Source organism: Phyllostomus discolor, chromosome 8 (genome assembly GCF_004126475.2).
Source record: "Phyllostomus discolor isolate MPI-MPIP mPhyDis1 chromosome 8, mPhyDis1.pri.v3, whole genome shotgun sequence".
Classification (NCBI taxonomy): Eukaryota; Metazoa; Chordata; class Mammalia; order Chiroptera; family Phyllostomidae; genus Phyllostomus; species Phyllostomus discolor.
This window is the reverse complement of record NC_040910.2, coordinates 6,353,353-6,374,045: the sequence shown is the minus strand read 5'-3', so window position 1 is coordinate 6,374,045 and position 20,693 is coordinate 6,353,353. Positions and strand designations below refer to the sequence as shown.

Below are 20,693 nucleotides of genomic sequence, written 5' to 3'. Positions count from 1 at the left end.
CAGCCCTTTGCAGGTAACCACGAGGCTGATGCCACATCAGAAAAGATGTGGCCCTCGTGAAAAGGAGTTTGACACCCCTGTTTCATATTCTTCCAAAGCGGATAGGTCAGTGTCACCTTAAGCTTCTGTTGAGGAGAACCCCTGTCTCACAGGGCCGTCCGTTCCTTCAGAAAATGTGCTCCTTTATCCTTTTATCTGTCCTTTTTCTGCTAGGAGCATTGAAAACTATGGAGTAACTCCAATTCTGATGGCTTTTCTGTAGATACTGGGAAGGCAATGTTTGTAATTGGAAATTCCTACCTGAAGAAGTCATAACAATACTTACACGATGCTTTGCAGTTTACTAAATAACTTTTCTCTATATGCCCTGGTTTAAAAATAGCCCATGTGATCTGACCCATAAGACTGTTGCTGCTGATATATAGAAAGCGTTTCTAATATAAGTATGTTCTCCAAGGTTGTTTCTTTATTGAGGTCAGTCACCTAAGCCATCGTGATTTTGTTTTTTTCTTCACCTGAGTAGGATTATGTTTGCACTGTAGCGGTGCAGTAATTTCTTTTCACAGTGCTTCAGAAACAATACCATGATCTTATTTCCCCAGTTCTCTGTCAGTCTTTAATTCTGTCATCTGACGTATTAGCAGCTCCTCCCAACTGTCTGTCACCCACACATGTGAAGTTTAATAGGAGTGTCACAGACAGTCCAACAATTAAAACCTTGTGGCGTTGAAGCTGCGAGAATCTGCAAAAGCAGGGAGCGGGGCAGGAACTCCTGGCCGTGTTTGCGCTGCCGGTTTCTGATAGGTCTCAGCGTGTTTCCAGCTCTGGGCAAGACTTCTCCAGCGCGTCTACTTACTAATGAACTGATTTCTAGATTATAGTGTAACAAAAAACAAATAACTACATGACTTTCCATGTTGTCTACTTACTTAATTTTGTAATCATTTCTGTAAAAATGTATTATTTCTTCAACTATCAATTCACACAGTAATAGAAGAAATGGCATTGATTTTATCTAGACTTAGACATAGTGATTTTAAACTTCACTTTGGTTCAGTTCTAAATAAGAATTGCAAACCGAATGCTGCTTCTATGTCCCCTCCTACCTTTTGTACCGTAGGATCAGCTGAGCAGCTTCCAGCAGCTGACCAAGCAGCTGCATGTCACTAATGAGAACATAGAAATGGTAAGTGAAACTATCTATTTAGTGTACTTGCTTATATACAGTAGAAATTGTCATTATAAATATTTATTTATACTAATGTAAATTAGCAGAAAATAATGGTTGCATGAAATTAAACTAGGTAAGTGTAAGGAGTATTCTTTTCTTTTTATCTGTCTTTTTCTTTCACATTTAATAACACGACAGGAGAGCTGAAGCGAACATCTATCTGCAATACATTTTCATTTGAAACTACTCTAGGGCCGTAGGTGGGATCTCCTGAGAGTAATCTAGACCGTGACCTCCTCAAGGAAAGGTCGCGTGCGCTGCTGGTGTGCTCCGTAGAACGGTCACATCAGTGCAGAGCCTCGTTTCTTGAAAACCGCAGGACACCGAGAACCAGCTGTAGCTGACTGACCACCGGCACCCACTGGTGCACCTCAGTCTCCCTGTCCTTTTTTTTTTTTCTCTAAACAAATGTAATTAGCCCTTCCAGTTCTGCTCTTGACCATTTTTTCTCTAACTTTTCCTTCCTTTCAGATTTTTTTCTTTCTCTTTTCTTTTCCCCTTTCTTTTCCTTCTTGGGGTTTTATTTCACCTCATTGTTGAGTAATAGGATTGTGACATCTCAGGTAGCTACACTCTTTCCTTTCTCTGCTTTACTCAGTGACTCTGTTACTTCTTGTTAGTACCTAATGAAAATGTCTGTGTTTAAGTGCGGTGTGGTGCCAGCAAACGTAAGCTGTACAATTTTACTCTATTTTTTAAAATTTTCTCCTTTAACCATGTAAACATATTAAATCAGCTTTACCCTATTTTACTTATGTTAACATTTAGAATTGCCAGTCACTTATAATTTCTTATAATATACTTCTTAGGGTTTTAAAATGGTATTAACAAAATACAAAACAAATTGACTGATTTCCATAATTAAAAAATCCTATTTCTACTTGGAATTAATAATGTAACATCACAATCATCCCTTCTTTGTTTCAGAATGCCCCCTAGAATTGCGGGGGTTGTGTAACTCTTTGGTATATTGCACAGCGTAGCCCCTGTTTTATCATAAAGAACCCAGAATCATTGTGGTGAAAGTCATGAGAAAAGAATATTTGAGTAATCACAGGAAATACACTAAAAATTTCTACGGCACGGATAAAAGAGAGTTGTTTTACACAGAGCAGATAAAAGACTAGTGCGGTGAGAGTAAGGACAATGGTTAAGGGAAACCTCAAAGTGTGAGGTTTCTTAGTGTGCACAGGAAGTGTCGGGCAGGACTGCCAGGTGCACAGGGGTGGCTCGGTGACTGTGGTGCTCTCGTGCGTCCCAGAGCACGTTCAGAGCCCAGTCACAGGGCCGGGGTCAAAATCAACGTGAAGAAAAGTGCCCTTTGAACATTAAACAGCTTCTATTTAAAAGTTTCCTGATTACATGAATAAACTCATTAAATGAATAGGTTTCTATAGATGCACAAAAAATCGACGAGTATAAACCAAGTAAATAAAATAGCTTTTGTGACCAGTGCACATCGATAACCTGCCAGAGGTTAAATGCCCTGACCTGCATGGCCCCTAAAAGGGCAAGTTTACATTTAGTTGTTGTGACTAGATACAGTAAGAGTTCTATTTGCAGCAGGTTCTCTTTACTTGGAATCATATTCTTTTTTGTTTGCTTATCTCTCTAAAATTACTCAAAAATATCTGTTAATTACATACTAAGTTCCTCACACTGGAATAGATTCTCTAGTTGCAAGAGAAAGTGCATCTGTCCACAGAGCCCTGGTCTACTTGTTGGAAACCTTCTTACTGAAGGAAAGACTGTGAAATAGTCAGTGACTAAAGTGCTGAAATAGATGATGACCGGAAGAGATGCTTCCTTTGGCCTTTATGAGTCCCCGCGTCCACAAATCTTACGGGTCTGATCACACACACAGAACAAGGCCGTGTGTCAGGTGCAGTTGTTGAGCTCCCGCTAGGATTGCTGCCAAGTTACGTGTGTTACCAACACCAGCTTCTTAAAATTCATGATGCCAATTTATACTTCTACTAATTATTCTATATCATTTAGCTTTAAGGTGCTCCCAAATAGTGTGAAAAAAAAAAGAAAAAGCACAAGCATTATTTACGCTAGTGCCAAAACAGTATATGTAATAAAGCATTAATCGTGCAACACAGACACCACAGAGGAGTTCAGGGAAGTGAGTCGGTTTGGACCGAAGTCGTTGAAGCGGCTTCACAGGAGACTTTGAAATTGCATTGAAGGTCACCTGCTACCCCACACGAAGTACACACCCTCCCATTAAATGCTTTTCAGCTAGGTGGTAAGTCCGCCTCTGCCTTGACTATCCCCTGTAAGAGATACTATACTTCCCCTAACAGCCTTTTCCTTTCAGCTCTGGTTATCGGAAGGCTAAAAATCTCTCCTCAGATTTCTTCCCGCTGACACATGGCTTTATCTTTTGCAGTGATATAGAAGCTCATTTCTCAACTCAGCCCTTCAGTCATTCGCATGTAACCATATGTCTTTCCTGGTTCATGCCTAACGTTACACCCAGGTTGTTTTGTTGTTGTTTTTTTAATTTTTTGATGTATAATTTTCCTATGTATTATTCTGTCCTCCTTCTCTGCATGTGGTAGTTGGTCCCTTGAGTGGTGGTCTGTGAGTTGGATACTGAATCCTGGTCTGCAGCAGCCTCCTTCCCAAGATAACAGTGAAGACGCAGTGCAGAGGCTTGCTTTCCTGTCTCCTGAAGACAGCCATCCATTCATTCATCTCTCAGAAGTAGACGTCCTAAAAATGTGCTGAATCCTGTGCCAGACCCTGGGGGTCCGGGACAAGCTGGTCCACACACACACACACACACACACACAAAGGTTCTTGTTGTAGCCAGAAATACATACACTTTCAGCATTGTAGTATTTAAATATAATGCAGTGTGCATCGTAAAAGTGCTTATGAAGTTTTATCAAAATGTCGAAAGGAAATTCTGCCTTAGCGCGAGCGGACCGCACAGGGCGTGGAGGGATGAACGCCGGCAGAGCCAGGACATCCCGGCGCGGGGAGAGAGAGCGCTGTGTGGAAACTACAAAGTCCATGAGACTGAGAGAAGCAGCACAGTGAAGACCACCCCCGGGACTTTTGTTGGAGACGTGTGTGTGGTCCGCCAGGGTGGGAAAGACTGAAATCAGGACTGCCAGTTAGCTGTCGTCCGCATGATTTTGCACATAAGACACGTGGAGACGGGTGGGGAATTGATACCATCGCGGTGAAACCAGCACTTACAGAAGAGAATCAGCTCCCCTAGAAAAAAATGTTCTACACCTGGAAAACCGCTTCATATCTTACTTTAGTTTCCTTCCCAAGCAGACCCAGAGGGACAGGTTTCAAAGCCTGTGGCTTATTCAGGAGATGATACCGGAGTGCACCAGCAGGGGTGTGGGGGAGTGAGACCGGGAGGGAAGAGGGGCTCCAGTGAAGGGTCTTTAACTGGAAGCAGATCAGCTCTGTGAGTGACTGAGCCTTCATCCCACCCACACACACGGTGGGGGCCCCTGTCCAACACGGGCTCGGAGCTGTTCCCCCAGGGCCGCGAGACCAGTCCCTCCGGTCACTGTTATGGGGCTGCTCCAGAGCAGACGGGGGACCTGAGTTCTCTGACGCCCGGCGCCCTCTGCGCAGTGAGGGAGCAGAGGAGGCTCAGGTGCCAGGGAAGGCCGTAGGGCAGAGATGCAGACACACGTGGTTTGGGCGGAAGCAGGTGGCCCCTGACGCAGTAAAGGCAAGGAAAAATGGCCAGGGTTTTATTTTACCCTCCACAGATCTAATCATCATCATTACTTCATTCTATTTCTCTACTCATATGTCCTACAGTTAATCTTTAACAAAGTAGCTTTAAATGTTCTGACAGTGAATGTTTTTATTTTTTTCCTGTGGCAGACTAACCAACACTTTCTGGAAACAGTAACTGAACAAAATGTGGAAATCGAGCGACTCCGAAAACAACTTAGGTATTTTTTTAAATTAATTTTCTTTCTTTAGTGTTAATTATTTTCCGGAGAAACTGATAAGGCCATAATTTTCCCAATGGGTGTTTTTTCCCTCCCTTTTGAGTTTTGTATGTATGATCTTTTGGGATGGAAACAGGCTGAAATCAAAACTATTGGTCAGAAGGCAGCTATAATATAAATCCATTTCCTTAGATAAAATTTTTCTACAGGTCTTTCTCTTTGGATTCCACCACAAGCAGACTTTCTGAGAAAAGGGTTCCGAGCACGCAGTTTAGATGTAATACCAGGGAGCACCATTAGGGGGAGTGAAAAGGGATATAGGGAGGAGAAGAAGAGAAGGCAGCCAATAAAAGGCTTTTAAAGTTGGACAATTTAATACTGTACATGCATATGTTTGTATGTAAAGTATTAAATGTTATGGTACAGTGGTTTAATCATCATTGCATTAATAGATTTTACAGGAAAAACTCCAAATGACAGAAGAAAAATTGTCACTTGTTCCTCTCCCTCCTGCTACTTAAAATTAAGTAGTATAGTCCTATAAGTCTTGGTTCTATGCTGCAGCACATGTTTTTAAATTGTAACGTATGCAGAAAAGACATCAGAACCTACGACTGCCGCTCAGAGAAGTGAGGGTAAAGAGGGAAAATCAACAGAGGTGGCGGAGGAGAGACCAGTGAGACGGGAGGGCACCAGGACCAGCGGTGTCCCAGGAGCTGAGTGGGGTGGGGGGGGGGGTGCGTGCCAGGGAGGAGGAGGGCTGCTGAGTCCGGCGCATGGGATGAATGTAGCAGGGTGAGCTCTGGGAGCCGACCATTGAATGGAGCCGTGTAGAGAGCAAATTAGTTTCCCACCTGCTGTAACAAATTATAATTGGGGGCTTAAAACAACAGGAATTTATTCCTCATAGTTCTGGACGCTAGAAGTCTCATGTCACGGTGTTGCCAGGGCCCTGCTCCCTGTTGGCTCCCGGGAAGAACCTCTCCTCGCCTCTTCCACTGCCCGTGCTGTAGGCGCTGCAGGTGCTGTAGGCGCTGCGGGTGCTGTAGGCGCTGCGGGGCCCTGACAGCAAAGCTCTAACCTCGCCCTACCTCTGTCTTCCCACAGCCTTGTTTTCTGTCTCCCTCTGCGTGCCTCCTCCTCCTTATAAGCCCACCCTCATCTACGATGATTCACCTTGAGATCCTTACCTTAACTCCTCTGCCAAGTCCGTCTCCAAATAAAGTTTCAGGTGGACCTGAATTTGCGGGGGCGGGGTGGGGGCACTCTGCAACCCACTGCAGAGGTCATTGTGGTTTTAACAAGAGCACTTCAGCTTCCACTTCCCTTTCACGCCCGTGCAAATCATTAAAAAGCATTGAGCTCATTCTGGGTGGCAAAACAATTCTTAACAATTTTCAAAGGATTGACTTAACACAGACCACAGTTTCTTAGAACACTGGGCAAAGGATGTGCCCAAATATTTCAGAAGTCATGGCAGTCTGGAAAATGCATGCTGAAATAATGTGATGCTTCTTCACACCCAGTTATCAATGCCAAAAACATAATGTGCAATGTAATACCAAGTGCAAAAGGGGCTTAAAGAATGATGCAATTGATATACATTTTAAGTGCTTTTAAAATTGTATTGATTATGGATATACATTTTTAGTTTTTATATATCCATATATACTTAGATATATATCTATATTAAACTATATAGTAAAAAATAAAATGTCTATATATTGCATACATATTACAAAAGAATAAAATAAAAACATTCCCAGGAATGATACACCCTAACTTCAAATTAGTGATTCTCTCTGTGGGGTAAGACTATTTGTAGAAGTAGGGAATGGGAGGCAGCCTGGGTGTCTAGCATCAAGGAAATGGGTAGATAACATGCAGTAACTGCATCCTTGGAATACCATGCATCATTTACAAACACATGTTTACAAGTAAAGATGTAGTTACAGCAACATAAATTTATAAAACAAGGTTCATATTTTAAAAGTAAAAAGATTTGCTCTATAACATAAAAACTCATGCAAATAACAATATACAATTTACCATATCCATATATGTGTATACTCGTATATCTATATCTATCTCCAAGGATATATCACATTTTAATGTGAAGCACAAGACAAGCAGGGATGACAGAGGGCTTGAGAATACAGAGGAAAACAAACGAACGAGAGCAGTCACTCACAGCTAAGAACGAGAACAGATCATGGGAAGGAGACTGATCGGTTTAACTCTGCGCTCAAGGTTCAGGAGAGAGCGGAAGAAGAAAAAGAATATTAAGGTGTATGGTGTTTGTAGTATAAATCAGGGTGTGGAGATTCTGGAGGAAAAATGAGGCAGAAAATTGGTTTATCAAGACCTGCAGTCATACGATAATAGTGGAAATAACAAATAAAAAATGCATGTAAATACTATTGTACAGGAAAATGGGCAGAACTTGGTGATACTGGGATAAAGGACAGGGGAAGATCGTGGAATTTTATTGCTAAAGGTATCTTAATGATCATCTTCCTTTAACTTTATGCTTTCATAGAAGACACCTAAATGAACCAAAGGCTCAGAAGTTATCGGTCTCTTTGAGGGTTGCACAAAAATCCATGGAAGGCCCCAGCTGGAACTCGCATGTCGTAACTGCTGATCTGGTGCGCTCCTGGGCCTGGTCCTCTGCCTACACGCACAGCAGCGTGGGGTCCAGAGTGGGAGCTGCTTGTTAAACAGAGGATGATGAGTGGGTATGAGTGGATGCATTGTTTTTTAACATCTGTGTGGAAGTTCCGTTTGGCTTTTGCACATTCAGGCCCCAAGATTATCAGTGGAGATTAGAGATTGATAAAGCTGGTTGTGGTTTCCTAAAGCCTGAAAGGTCTTAAGTGTCCACCAGCAATTTTGCCACAATACCTATTGGCAATATTCTATAACTTAAGCAGCTCAGAGTTGTATACATAAAACTGCGCTTGCTTTTCCTGACACAGACTGGAAGGAACATAAGGAGAGGCAGATGCTTCTTTCAGGGAAGAGAGTGTTGCTTTCAAGTTTGACAGATTCTGAATGATGGGCATATTGACGTTACCAGCATTTAGGTTTTGAGCTGCCCTATATAGCCTGCCAAGAATAACTAAATTGGAAACTCTTTAAACACCAGTGTTAAGTTTGTACTTATACTGAAAACATACTAGTTTCATTTGTTGTCTGATGTTATGGTACAAAAAAAGTTAGAATCGTGCGAGTTTGTAATTAGAGCTTTGCATCATTCTCCTTTCCGAGCGTTTCTGGCGATGCCCTGCCACAGCAGACGGAGGTCTGCAGCCGGTTTCCGAAGGGCCTGCAGTCACCTGCGATCCCCGGCCCTCCAGCTGTGCACAGAGGGCTGGCGCTGGTTGTTCTGCTGTCACGCACGGAAGACGCTTTGGGTCCGTCCTCTTTACCTGTGGTCGTTACTCTGTTGGTCAGAAACTTCATAGCTTTCTAAACGTGGTTAAAACTTGCCTGCTCTGGGAAGACTTCTCTCATTCATTCCACCAGATTCTTACTCCCCTTATGGCTCTACTCAGCATGTATTCATTGAAACAGACTTTGTGCTATTTCTCTGTAGATGCTTTTCTGTCCTACCTGTTGGTCTCTGATGTGTGTCCAGCTGAGCTAGGGAGATGATTGTTTTTCAAGTCGTGTCCGCTCAGATTTTGCATCTGCCCCATAGCGTCTCTGAAGGGAAAGGTTGTCGTCTGTGTGTGTCATTCAGGAACAGCCATATTGTCTCGGCAGAAGGAGGTGCTGCGGGGACCCACAGAAGCACCCGCCTGGGGTCTGTGCAGCCCTCTCGTCAGAGCGGCATCGTCAGAGTGTTCGGTCTAGAACGCCCCAGCCACCGTGGAATGATCTCACTAGCGGAAACAGATATTTTCTTCGTATGAACAACCTGGAACTTGTCAATCAGTGCCTTTCCTGTCCACTGAGAACTTAAACATACACCAGTGTGCTCTGAGGGTCGCAGCTATCTTCAATGAGTTTATGTGCGACCTGATGGCCTCAAATCAGCCTGACCCGTTTCCTCCCACGTCCACTTTTGTAGCTTGACAGCCTCTGTGGAGATGAGACCCAGTGAGTGTTTCTCGCTCCAGGTTCCCCCGGCGATCTCCACGCAGGTGGCTCAGAGGCACCTGGACTCAGCAGGCTGTAAACTGAGCGCGTTACTGATCGCAGGTCCGCAGTCTCATCTTTCTGCTCGTGAACGGCTCCATCCAGTGCTGCCTCAGAAAACTAGGAGGCATCTACATTCTTGCCTGTCACCGCTCTGCCTTCCAGGTGTTGCCGTCAGAATGGCCTTCCCGCAGTGAAACCCGATCACATCACTGGCCTGCAGTGCCCACCAAATGCCTGTAGGTCCTGTAGGCACCAAGGGCGTCCAACTCAATGTCACCGGGGGCCACGTCAGCCTCGAGGTTGCCTTCAGAGGGCCGAAATAATTTTAGGGCTGTATAAATGTAACTGCTCCTTAACTGTGAAGGAGTTGAAATCACTTTCAGCCCTTTGAAGGCAACCTCGAGGCTGATGTGGCTCCCGGTGACGATGAGCTGGACACCCCTGCTCTAGGGTATAACCCAAGTCACTCAGCACAACATGAAGCTTTCCCTGACCTGACCCCCAGCTGCTTTGGATCGCGCCCCTCCTCCCCTCAGCCTTCCCGACTTCCTTGGTTTCCCAGACTAGCCATGCTGTCTCCTCCGTCCCTAGTTGTGCTCACAGTGTTCCGGCTGCCTCCATGCCCTTCCCTGATCAGTACCCACGCAGCCTCCAGTGTTCAGCTCAGGGGTCACAGGTTCCAGAAATCTTTTTCTGAATTTTCATGGTTTCTTCCTCCCCAGATAGAACCAAGTATGCCTTCCTTGTGCCCCAGCTGTAGACACTTCTCATACAGCATTTTCAACACTTGAGCATATTCTTTATAAACTAATCTCTCTTTACTGGCTTTTAAGATCCTTAAAGGCATGGCTCATAATTTAGTTCTTTCTATCTTGCCATCATCTAGGCCACTGCTAGACACAGGGCAAGTCCTCAAAAGATATTTTTGAGAGATGAAGTCAGTTAAGTAGTTAATTAAATTGCACTTCATTGGAGGGACAAAGCTACCTAATTTATGTAGGTTTTCTCTTTGTGTACATTGTCATTGTTCTTATGGGGGGGCAAACAGCTTCTTGAGATGTCATTATTTAGAAAATGATATTTTATATTCTTCAGTTATGCAGTATTGTGTGACCACTTACTAGTTTAATTTCCAAAACAACACACCAGAGAAAACCATTTTTAATGTAATTAATAGTGTCTTTGCAAAATGAATTAAATGATTTTTAGTGTTTCCCGTTATGGATCCAGGGTTTAATTGTACTGACTTTAAATCTGTCTTTAGTACCAACCATCTCAATGTTTGAATGCATGATGCATTTAAGCATTTTATTAATGTTCAGTGCTTTATTTAAATGTGAAATAAAATCCAGGAAACATTTAAAATGTGATAGTGAAAGGATTTTTAAGTAAGTAGTTTTATTGAAGAATATAAAAGCAATTTGATAGGAATATGATTCTTGATATCACTCTATTATGTTTAATGTAACAAAAACTAAATTATATAAATCAGTCTGTATATTGTATTCATTTTTTATTTTTTTTACAAATGCATACTTTATTTTTCAAAAACATTGTATGTGCCGATAATTTTTATATAATCTCTTTTTTCCCTAAAAATATATGTGCCTTTGCCAGGTAATAGTTTTATTTCAGCTGATGTAACAGATTTTTCTCAGATGTTTCATGTTCCAATTTGAATAATATTATGTCTTCTATTTGAAGAGCGCTGTGGAAATCTGGAACTCATAGGTCGCTGTGTTTGATTCATAGCGTCTCCTGGAAACTCGTCCGTGTGAGGAATGGCCCTGAACAGATGTGCTTCGTCATGAGAATCGCCAGACAGGCCTTATGTGTTGGCAGCTAGTCTTCTGAGCGTAGGAAACATGTTGTAAGAAATAAGGCTTTGCTGTCATCTTTCTATCTCTTCACACTACTTTACTTATAGTTAGTTACCCCTTATTCAATATTTACATCGTTTGCTCTTAATCTTTAAGGGGCAGAAAGAATGTCAGATCTTATTCCCAGAACATCCTGGTCAAAAGTAGGAACACATCCACACCTTCCTTGTTCGGCAGTTTTGCCTCTAATCATTGATTACTGGTGTATTTCAAAATGTGTATTTTATTGATAATAATTTTAATTTGCAAGTACTGTGCATTTGTACACCTAACCTAAAAATGTGCTTCTGTATAATAAGAAGTATAAAGAGCATGAGCTTTGAAGCCAGACAGCTCTGAGTTTGTGTTCTCATTTTGTATTTTGTATTTTGTGTTCTGGTTCTGGCTCATTGACTCAGGTAGGCTGCTTACGGAATGGACTTCAGTCTCCTCGTCTCTGGAATGGAAATGAAATGGCCTTCTTTGCGGCACCGCAGTGTTCTGTAGCTCGTACTGTCTTTGCTCTCCGCCGTTCTGCTTCAGCGTACAACCCACCCAAGGAGACAGGCAGGTGTGATACTTACAGAGCAGGTGCTGGCAGATCTGGGAGTCGGTGTTGATGTCCGAAGTAGGCAGCGGGTGTTTCCCTTCCTAGCTCTGGGAAGTCAGCCTTCCCTGCATTGTCACTGCTACAAGCCTAGCGCCAGATGAAGCATCCCTTTCTCACTCCATCGCTTCTGTTAGGCTGTGTGCCCATTTCTTGTGTGCTGTTCAACCCCCGATCTCTTCTCTTCCCTTCTCTTCTCAACCTCATTTCACCAGTTACATTCATTCTTTTTTAAAAGCTTAGTCCCTTTTTTGTGGGATTCCTCCACGACCTCAAATATGTAGACCTCCCCTGGTGATTCTTCGGCTTTCTCTGTTTTCTCTGTTTTCTCCTTTCTATTCTCCGAAACTGCTTGGAAGACGAGTGTATTTGCTCTGGTCTCTCTTTGGAATTTCTTTCAGTTTGGATTTGATCCTACCTCTCAGTTCTTCTCCTGAAGATCACTGTCACCTTTTTTGCCTCAAAACACAATCCTCCATCCCCCTGGTTGCCGACTCACCTCGATGGAGGGTTTTTCTGCACGTGGGTGACCTGACCCCCACCTTCCCCTCTGCCGTAGTCCTCCACCTTCCCCTTAGTGACACACCCCGCTAGTGACTCATCTCTCTCAGTGCCTTTCTCACACTCTCTGCAGTTGCTGCTAATTCGCTCTGCCCGAGGCTCTTTCACCCTAGGTTTTCTCAGGTTGACCACAGCTCCATGAGCATCTTTGAGCATGTCCATTGCATGAGCCTACTTAACAATGAATTAATATATTTTCCAGTTCGTCAGTGATACCCAAAGTTAGATGACTCTAAAACTATATTTGTAATGATCGTTTGAAGTCTTCTTGTAAAGATAAGCATGCCGATCGTGTAGTTATTCTGTAAAATCTAAGGCCATGGCGGTGCATCCGAATCACTAGACGCATGCTGAAAAGCACTGATGACCAGGTACCACCCGAGACCCTGCAGACGAATGAGACAGACTGCGCGTGTAGAACTGGAAACGCTCACCGCCGCGCACAGCAAGTGTAGAGAGGCTTTACTGGTATGTTAGAAAACCATATTGTGACATGGAAATTAGAATGCTGAACTACCTTAAATTGTGTATAACTTTGAATTAAACTTTTAAAGACTCAAGAGTCTCTATCTTAAACTTTTGATGGCTCAGTACATGGATTATTAACATCTGTTGCTTTTAGAGTTTCTTGGTAGGCTTGTTTTTTGAATAGGTTTGATCGTTAAATGGACACTAAAGATTTAAAGAAGAAAAAGTTAAAATAAAAGTTTTCACAGTTTTGCTGTTTACCATCAGTTTCCTAAAACAGAAATTATCATAAAATTTCAGAACTTTGTCTAAAATAATACTTAGTTATTCTTTAAAGTTTACAAGTATCAGTGGTTGGCTTGACTGTGGCACTGGGTAATTACTGAAGTACTTATTCAAGTACCAAGGGATGCATCTTTCTTCCATTTTAAAGGAAAAAAAACTAGCATGTATATTAAATAAAATAAGTAAAATCTGCATTTTCTCTCTGAATCATACCATTTTTCATTATATGAAATTATTATTATAAACATTTTTAGGATTTCCTTGATATGAGACAGCAAAAGAAACATAAAAATTTAAAGTAGACCCATTGTATTTGATGTTAAATCTCAAAAGAATGTAATATTAAAGCATTTAAATTTGTGTCCAAGTTAATGCTGTAATTTAAATATAGTACTATATTGGTTATACTTTGCTTAATAAAGCAAAGTTTGCTTTTTATAAATCATGAAAAATTACGTTAAAGAAATATCCCAGAAACTTTGAATTCTTTGACAAGAAAGAATGCCTGAAAATGAAATAATGTGCTTTTTAAAATATTCCTTTGGGGCAAAAATGAAATATGTGAGTAGTTGTGACATCAAGATTATTTAGTTATTCTTGTTTTTTTTAAATGAAATTGGTTAGTCTACAATGAAAACTATTTTCGACCTTGATGTAATTTGTACACAAGCAAACATCTATCTAAAATGTTCTGCAAGTAAAATAGTATAATAAACATACAGTTGTTGAAGTTGCTTCATAAAATAAAATGAGGATTATTTTTGCTGGTTCTTTAGGGATTCAAAGTTTAAACATGTGAGGGACTCCCGAGACCCCACCGTCTTGGCACAGGCATGGGCAAGCGGGGGGCCCAGGGACCCCCGCCCAGGGCCCCAGGGTCTCTGTTCTCACAGAGACGTGCTCTGTCTGCAGATCGAACTACTGAAGGCGCGTGTGCACGGGACCTTGGCTGCAGGAAAGCTCCAGGCAGAAGTTCCCACGGGGTCTTTCTTCCCCCCTGTGGTCACACAGTCTAAACCAGCTCTCTAACCAGATAATCCAGGTGAAAACCACCAGTTGTAGTTTGTGGTTGGGGGTTGCCAGAGGAGATTCAGGCTCTAAGCAGCGTGTCGTAAACCCCACTTTTCATTTCTTGGCCGGGAACCAAGGCCAGACGTACAGGCATCGCCCAGCTTCCCCAACCCAGCTGTGAAGTCACGCTACACCACACAGTTCCTGGCAATTCAACGTCCGGAACAGGGCAAGATTATGACGATAGCCTACATTGGTAGAAACCACAATAACGTTTATAAAGTGCCTTCATGTGAATTAACTGACTTGAACTTTATGATGATTCTGCAAGCTCTGCCAGAAAGATGTGTCTTGATCTCCACTTCATAGCTGCAGTTCTGAGGCTCAGAAAGGTGAAGTGGCTGACACAGTCCGCGTGGCTCTTCCGGCGGCAGGGCCAGGTCCAAAGGACAGGCCTCACAGCTTAGGTTCCAGAGGAGTTTTCCGTCTTTCATGCCAGAAGAAGATATAAACCACTGTTTCCTCCTTTTCTAAGTACTTTGTGGAACAGTGTAGAAATGACGAGTATGTATAAAGTACTGCTTGTTATCCCCCAAAAAACATAGGTTTTTGTGGTGTTTTAGGAGCCATGACATAAGAATCCAAATGCTCTCAGAATGCTTTTTCTTTCAGTGATTTCCAAAAACAGGTCCTAGGACCAGGCCTGAAGTTTTTCAAAAAAATTATGTGAGAGAGGGATTCTGTTTCAAATGAGAGATTCACAAAATTACTATTCTAAGATTTCCGTACACGAATATCAAATTGGATAGGCAAGATCTGAGTAAAATATTGAGGTACACCTCTGACTCTGTCTCCTTTCTTATTGCCTTCTCTTGCATCCGTTTGTGATTATATTTACTTTTACTACAACACGTGCTGGGTACTGTGCTCTCTAATGAGGGGTTAACAATTAACAAAATGTGATCCTTGCCTTTAATGATCTTAATTCTACATTTTTTGTAAATTTTGAATTCCATGGAAGAGTATCTGTTAATAATATACACAACATTCTTATGAGGACTGGGATTATGGGGTCTTTTGCCTAGGACAAGTTAAGGAAGACGCAAGATGAGATTTAGGAATAAGTCTTGAAGATTGAGGAAGTTATCAAAGAAAGAGGAAGGAAGCTAGTCCAATCAAATACATGAAAAAATAGACAAGGATATGTTTGTAGGAAACAGTAAGTTCAGTGGTGTGTTATACCTGGAATGTAAATTATATGGGGGTGTGGACTGAGTGCAGGCTGCAAACCAAAGCATCGCAGGTTCGATTCCCAGTCAGGGCACATTCCTGGGTTACAGGCCAGGTCCCCAGTGGAGGCCACATGAGAAGCAACCACACATTGATGTTACTCTGTCTCTCTTCCTCCCTTCCCCTCTCTAATAAATAAATAAACAAACAAATAAAATCTTTTTTTAAAAATTATGTGGGGGGAACTGGCAAGGGAGGAGACTCTGAGGCCAGATGCTGGCTAGCCTTACATACCATGCAGAGGACTGTTGACTGTGTGACCAAAGATGTGGGGGACCCAGAAATCATGATTAAACGAGAATTTTCATCACCGGGTAGGTAGCCTTTTCTGCAGATAGAACACCTGGTAGCAGGTGAGCTGACAAGGAGACCAGCAGTAGAGAACTCAGTCTGGGGTCATTCAGAACAGCCTAGGAAGTGGTGACGGAGCCAAAGGTTGGGCAGCGGGAGTGAAAATGTATCACACAGTTGAGAGACAATTTCGAGGTAGAATCACCAGGCAAATTAGATAGAAGTCAGGAAACCAGCCATCAGTTGCAGAGGTTTGGTGCACTGGACCACATGAGCGTCTCAGCGATCCTGTGCCCAACAACAGGAGGGCGGGTCAGATGAGTCTGCCAAAACCGAAATGAGGAAACCACCTATTACAGAGGTTTGATCCTGGCGGATTTTCCTTCCTAAACACGTATGAGTGCAAAATCAGTACTGGTTTTACTGAACTTACATATATTTTTCTGGTTTTTTAAATTCTTGATGGTGTATGAAAACTGTATCAATTTACTTTCCGTTTTAGGCAAACCAAGACAGATCTGAGAATTGCATCTGCGAAAGTGGAAGAGTTAACTAAAATGACTGAAGAGTCTCAAAAACAGATGAAAAAGAAGGTATTTTCTTATTTCTAAGACAATTGATTGCCTGTGGCTCAGTTTTTTGTGTATTTATTGATCTGTTTAGATTAGGTGTTCAACAGGGTTGCTGAAAAATGAAGTAATCATTTTCTTGCCCCCAAAATATAAAATTAGGAAGCTAAATTATAATATTGGAAATAACTATATTACCTGGTTTTCAGCCGAAACTTACTAGACAGGAAACTGTGTAACTGTTGGCCGCAGGGGCGGCGCATAGGGAGAAGGAGGGCAGTCAGTGAAATTCACTCTCAGTGACCCAGCTGTTGGATTCAGTCAGGCAAAGGCAGAGGGGAGGGAGCAAAAAAGATATTTAAAGAAATAATGCCTGAAAACGTCCAAAATTTGGTGGAAAACATCAGGAGATCGAAGAATTTCAGTGAACCCCAAGCAGGATGAACACAAAGAGAATCACGTTTAGAGACGTCGCAACAAACTGACAGCCAGGTACAAGGATGTGGAAGCAGCGGCAGGAGAAGGGCCTGAGCGGGAGCGGCTATGAGCACCGGTGACTTCCCCTTAAGGGCCTGGCAGCGGACGGCGCTGGAATAATGCGTCTGATGTGCTGAAGGTGATGAGAATGCTCACTGAGAGTTCTCTGTGCCGTGCAGCTGCACTTCAGAAATGAAGCCAAATAAATAAAGGCATCTTCAGATCAACAAAAACTGAGAGAAGGCGTCCCTGGCAAAGCTGCACTTCAGAAATGCTAAAGAAAATTCTTAGGCTGAAAGCAAGTGACGCCAGATGGCAACTCAGGTGTAGGGAGAAATGAAGAGCAACAGGAATTATGAATATGAAATAATGTATCAACACGTTTTTCTTTTCTCTCATTAATACCTTCAAAGACTAGACCGCTTTACAGCAGAACTTCGCACTGTGTTCGGTGGGCTCATAAGGTGTGCGGACTGGGGGCAGGACAGTCGGGGCCCTCGGGTGGGGCAGTCAGTGCAGACGCACCGTTTCCCGGTCCCCTGTGTCTGCGAATCAGTCAAACTCTAAATAAACCGGGATGAGATGAAGATGCACATTGTCATCACTAGAGCAACCCTAAAAAAATAATCTAAACACATAGAGCCAAAAGTCAATAGAAGGATTAAAATGGCATTGTAAAAAAAAAAAAAAAACACTTGTTTAACACACCAGAAGGGAAGGAGTATTTTTTAAAGACGGTACAAACGAAACCTGAATATATTTCAGAGCATCCGCATCTCAACGCAGCGCTGTCCTGTGTCCAGAGCGGACGCAGTCTGACCTGGTCAGGGGGCGGATCCCGAAGGCAGACTGGCTGCCTGCAAACCCCGCCTTGTTCCGCTGGACTCGCGCTGTGGAAACACGGTAGTGTGAAACACTGGTGGAAATCTACACGCAGTGACTGTTTTTGGTTACTGTTCTACTGCAGTGAGTTCCCTTTCCCCTGTTTCAGTACACGTAGGACTTGTTTCCAAAGTGGCCCTGCCTCCTGAGACTTGACATATGAAGTTCCAGCAGTGTGGTGACTCTGGAGCGCGAACTGTTGTCTGTGTGCTGTCAAACGGTGAGTGGAATGTTCCCATGTTCAAAAGAAGCTGCCGGTGTCTTCGTTTCCTAGGAGGAGGAGGCGGCGTCTGCCCAGCGGAGAGAGGACGCCTCGGACCGGCGCTTGCAGCAGCTGCAGACCAGCGTGAAGCTGCTGGAGACAAGGTGAAGAAGGGTTCGGGGCCCCGCGCTCCTCAGACGGTGTCCCCACGTCAGAGTGTCAGTGTGTGCGCTGTGAGTGCTGCACAGACTGTAACCACAGGTCTAAGGTCTGATTTATTGGGCATTTTCATTTAAAAAATGATATTCGAAAGATCGGTATGTTTTGAAAATATATTCCAAGGTCATTTCCGTCTTTTCTCCAAAGCAGTCATAGTCAAGTTTAGTCAATCCCAAAATCAAAAACGTTTCCATCTTGAAGCGGAAAAAAATAATAATGAAGTTGGGTGAAAGTTATATAGAAAAACCATTTCCTAGTAAGCAGCGACACAAGAGGAAAAAATCCCTGAGAAATCGTTCTAGATGTGTTCCCTGGAGTCTTCCAAGGCAATAATTTTCAGTTATCTTCGAGGTCTGGATTCCTTTTTTTATTCCAGTTTTTTCTGAATAATTTTTATTGCATTTTTTTCATTACCATTTAGTCCCCATATATCTCCCTCCCCCCTGCAATCACCACACTGTGGTCCCTGTCCACGACTGGACTAGTTTTTAAATATATCTGTAGCTTTGTCTTTAATTGCTATCTGTTTTTTAAAAAATTATTTATTTTTAGAGAGAGGAGGGAAGGGAGGGATAAAGACAGACAGAGAAACATTGATGTGGGAGAAAGATACATAGATCAGTTGCTTCTCGCACCCCTCCCCGACTGGGCACCTGGCCCACCCCCCCAGGCAGGTGCCCTGACTGGGAATCAAATGTGAGACCTTTCGGTTTGCAGACCGGCCCTCAGTCCACTGATCCGCACCAGCCAGAGCTAATTGCTATTTTAATGTAAACATTCACTCCAGAATCTTTCCTTGTTTTGCTCTTGTTTTCTCCAAACTTAAGAAGTTTGAAAATCGTCATTTGTAATCTTGTAACGATACCATGCCCACAGCCTATAAATTCACATTAGAGCTAGAAATCTGTGCGTGATTGGAATCTTTTACCGTCAGAAAAGTCTGCTGATCCGAGAACATCTGAAATTGAGAGCTCAGTTCTACTCACAGGTCCACGGCTAATTTACTGTTTGTTCGGGGAAAAATTAGTGTCTTCGACCTTCTGTGTCCTGCTCTCCAAAATGTTGATGAAAGTAATTTCTTTGCTCACAGGAGGTTGGGAGCTAATCGATTTTAACTGCTAACTGGATATTGTGATGAAAGAGACAATTTTTCTAAGTGCTAGGGTTTGGGGGTTTTGTTTTTCATTTTTCTAAACTTCTCAGCAGTCAAGTTGTTTTCCTTTCCTAAACTTCTTTGTATTAACCTTAGAGGAAAAAGTCTGTGGTTAACAGGATTTCACGTCTGTTATTTTAGTAACACCTGTGCTATGAAAATAAATGCTGGAGACTCAAACCAGTGAAATCCGAGGGAGTGAATTTCTCTTCCTATCGATGCTGAGAGTACTGAGTCACGGTGAATCGGGTTTATTCCTGCAGCAGCGCTCTGAGTTGTCTGTGTAGTGTAGACGGGTTGTTTTACTGTTGCTTGCTGTGAGTGTGGCGCTCCAGTGTAGCCTGGCCGAACAGCTCCCTGAGAAGAGGCCGCTGCCCGCGGAAGAAAACACGAGGATATTTCGTAAAGTCAAGCGTTCAGCTAGCCTCCTGAAAAGAAATGTTGGCGTTGGCTGTCTTTCAGCACTATTAAATTAAATTTGTACTATGATCAAAATTGGTTATCTATTTTAAAGTTTTAAAAAATCTCTGATTATTAGTGTACTTGATCTGTGTCTTTAGCAGTGTTCAGCCAGTATGTTTAGGTGGGAATGTGTCTTATTTAACGGAACTGTCAGATTTTAAAGCTCTGCATTTATTGGTCATCTTTGGTCCATAAAATCAAAGGCATTTTGGTCTCAATAAATACTATTATAGTTATTGAAATTATTAGTTATATTTAAAATTATTTGTGACCTTTCAAATGTCACAGTCATTTAAGAAGCAAGGTCACATGTCTTCGTCTTCCAGATAAAGGTCCCATTTTCCTGCTTTTTAGATGATGTATGGACCCTGGGAAATGTCCCCAGGGGCTGTGCGTCCTCCCTGGGAGGGACTTCTCTGAGGAATACGGCAGGCATTAAATGAGCGGCATGGCTTTGAACTAGCTCTTCATATGCCCCATGTGAGTCCACCTGCCGTGCCCGCCTAGAGGACCCAGGGAAGCGGAGGGCGAATTGAGGGTGGGACGGTGGCCGGTGTCCCCGTGGGAGGGTGCGTGCTGCAGCCGAGTGGCGGGAGAGAACGACGTCCTGCACGGCAGCCACAGAGTCAGGCCTGAGCGGCCTCAGTTCCTGACAACACGGGGACTGGCAGATTTGAATTTAAAAAAAAAAAAACCAAAGCCTAGTAATATGTTGTTTTGGAAAACAGCTCAAACAAAGAGTAAATGAACTAGAACAAAGATCTCAAGTTAGATTGCCTTCTGCTGCTGGCAGCGAAGAACCCTGACTAAATTAGGGACAGACCTTAGCTCACTCCATTTAGAATTGAGCAGACGCACTAATAACAACACAACAACAAAAATATGTTTTAAGAAGAGAGGAATGCAGTAAAAGGTAGGCTGACTTCTGTCACCTCCAAAGCTTGGAGACGGGGCGTGGGGGGAGCTCAGAGTGTGCCGGGGCAGGGACACTTATTAGGGTGTGAGGAGTGGGGTGGGAGGGGGAGGGGCCAGGAAGGGGAGC

General features: G+C 43.0%; 1 protein-coding gene across 1 annotated transcript in view; it reads left to right on the top strand.

Moving 5' to 3' along the window:
* Window positions 1–20,693, top strand: part of SCLT1 (sodium channel and clathrin linker 1) — a 92,713-nt gene that overhangs the window by 24,846 nt on the left and 47,174 nt on the right. The window contains exons 8-11 of the mRNA XM_036031818.1: window positions 1,121–1,186; window positions 5,099–5,169; window positions 16,190–16,280; window positions 17,890–17,981. Coding sequence (XP_035887711.1) covers window positions 1,121–1,186; window positions 5,099–5,169; window positions 16,190–16,280; window positions 17,890–17,981 — 320 coding nt within the window. The remainder of the gene's footprint in view (window positions 1–1,120; window positions 1,187–5,098; window positions 5,170–16,189; window positions 16,281–17,889; window positions 17,982–20,693) is intronic.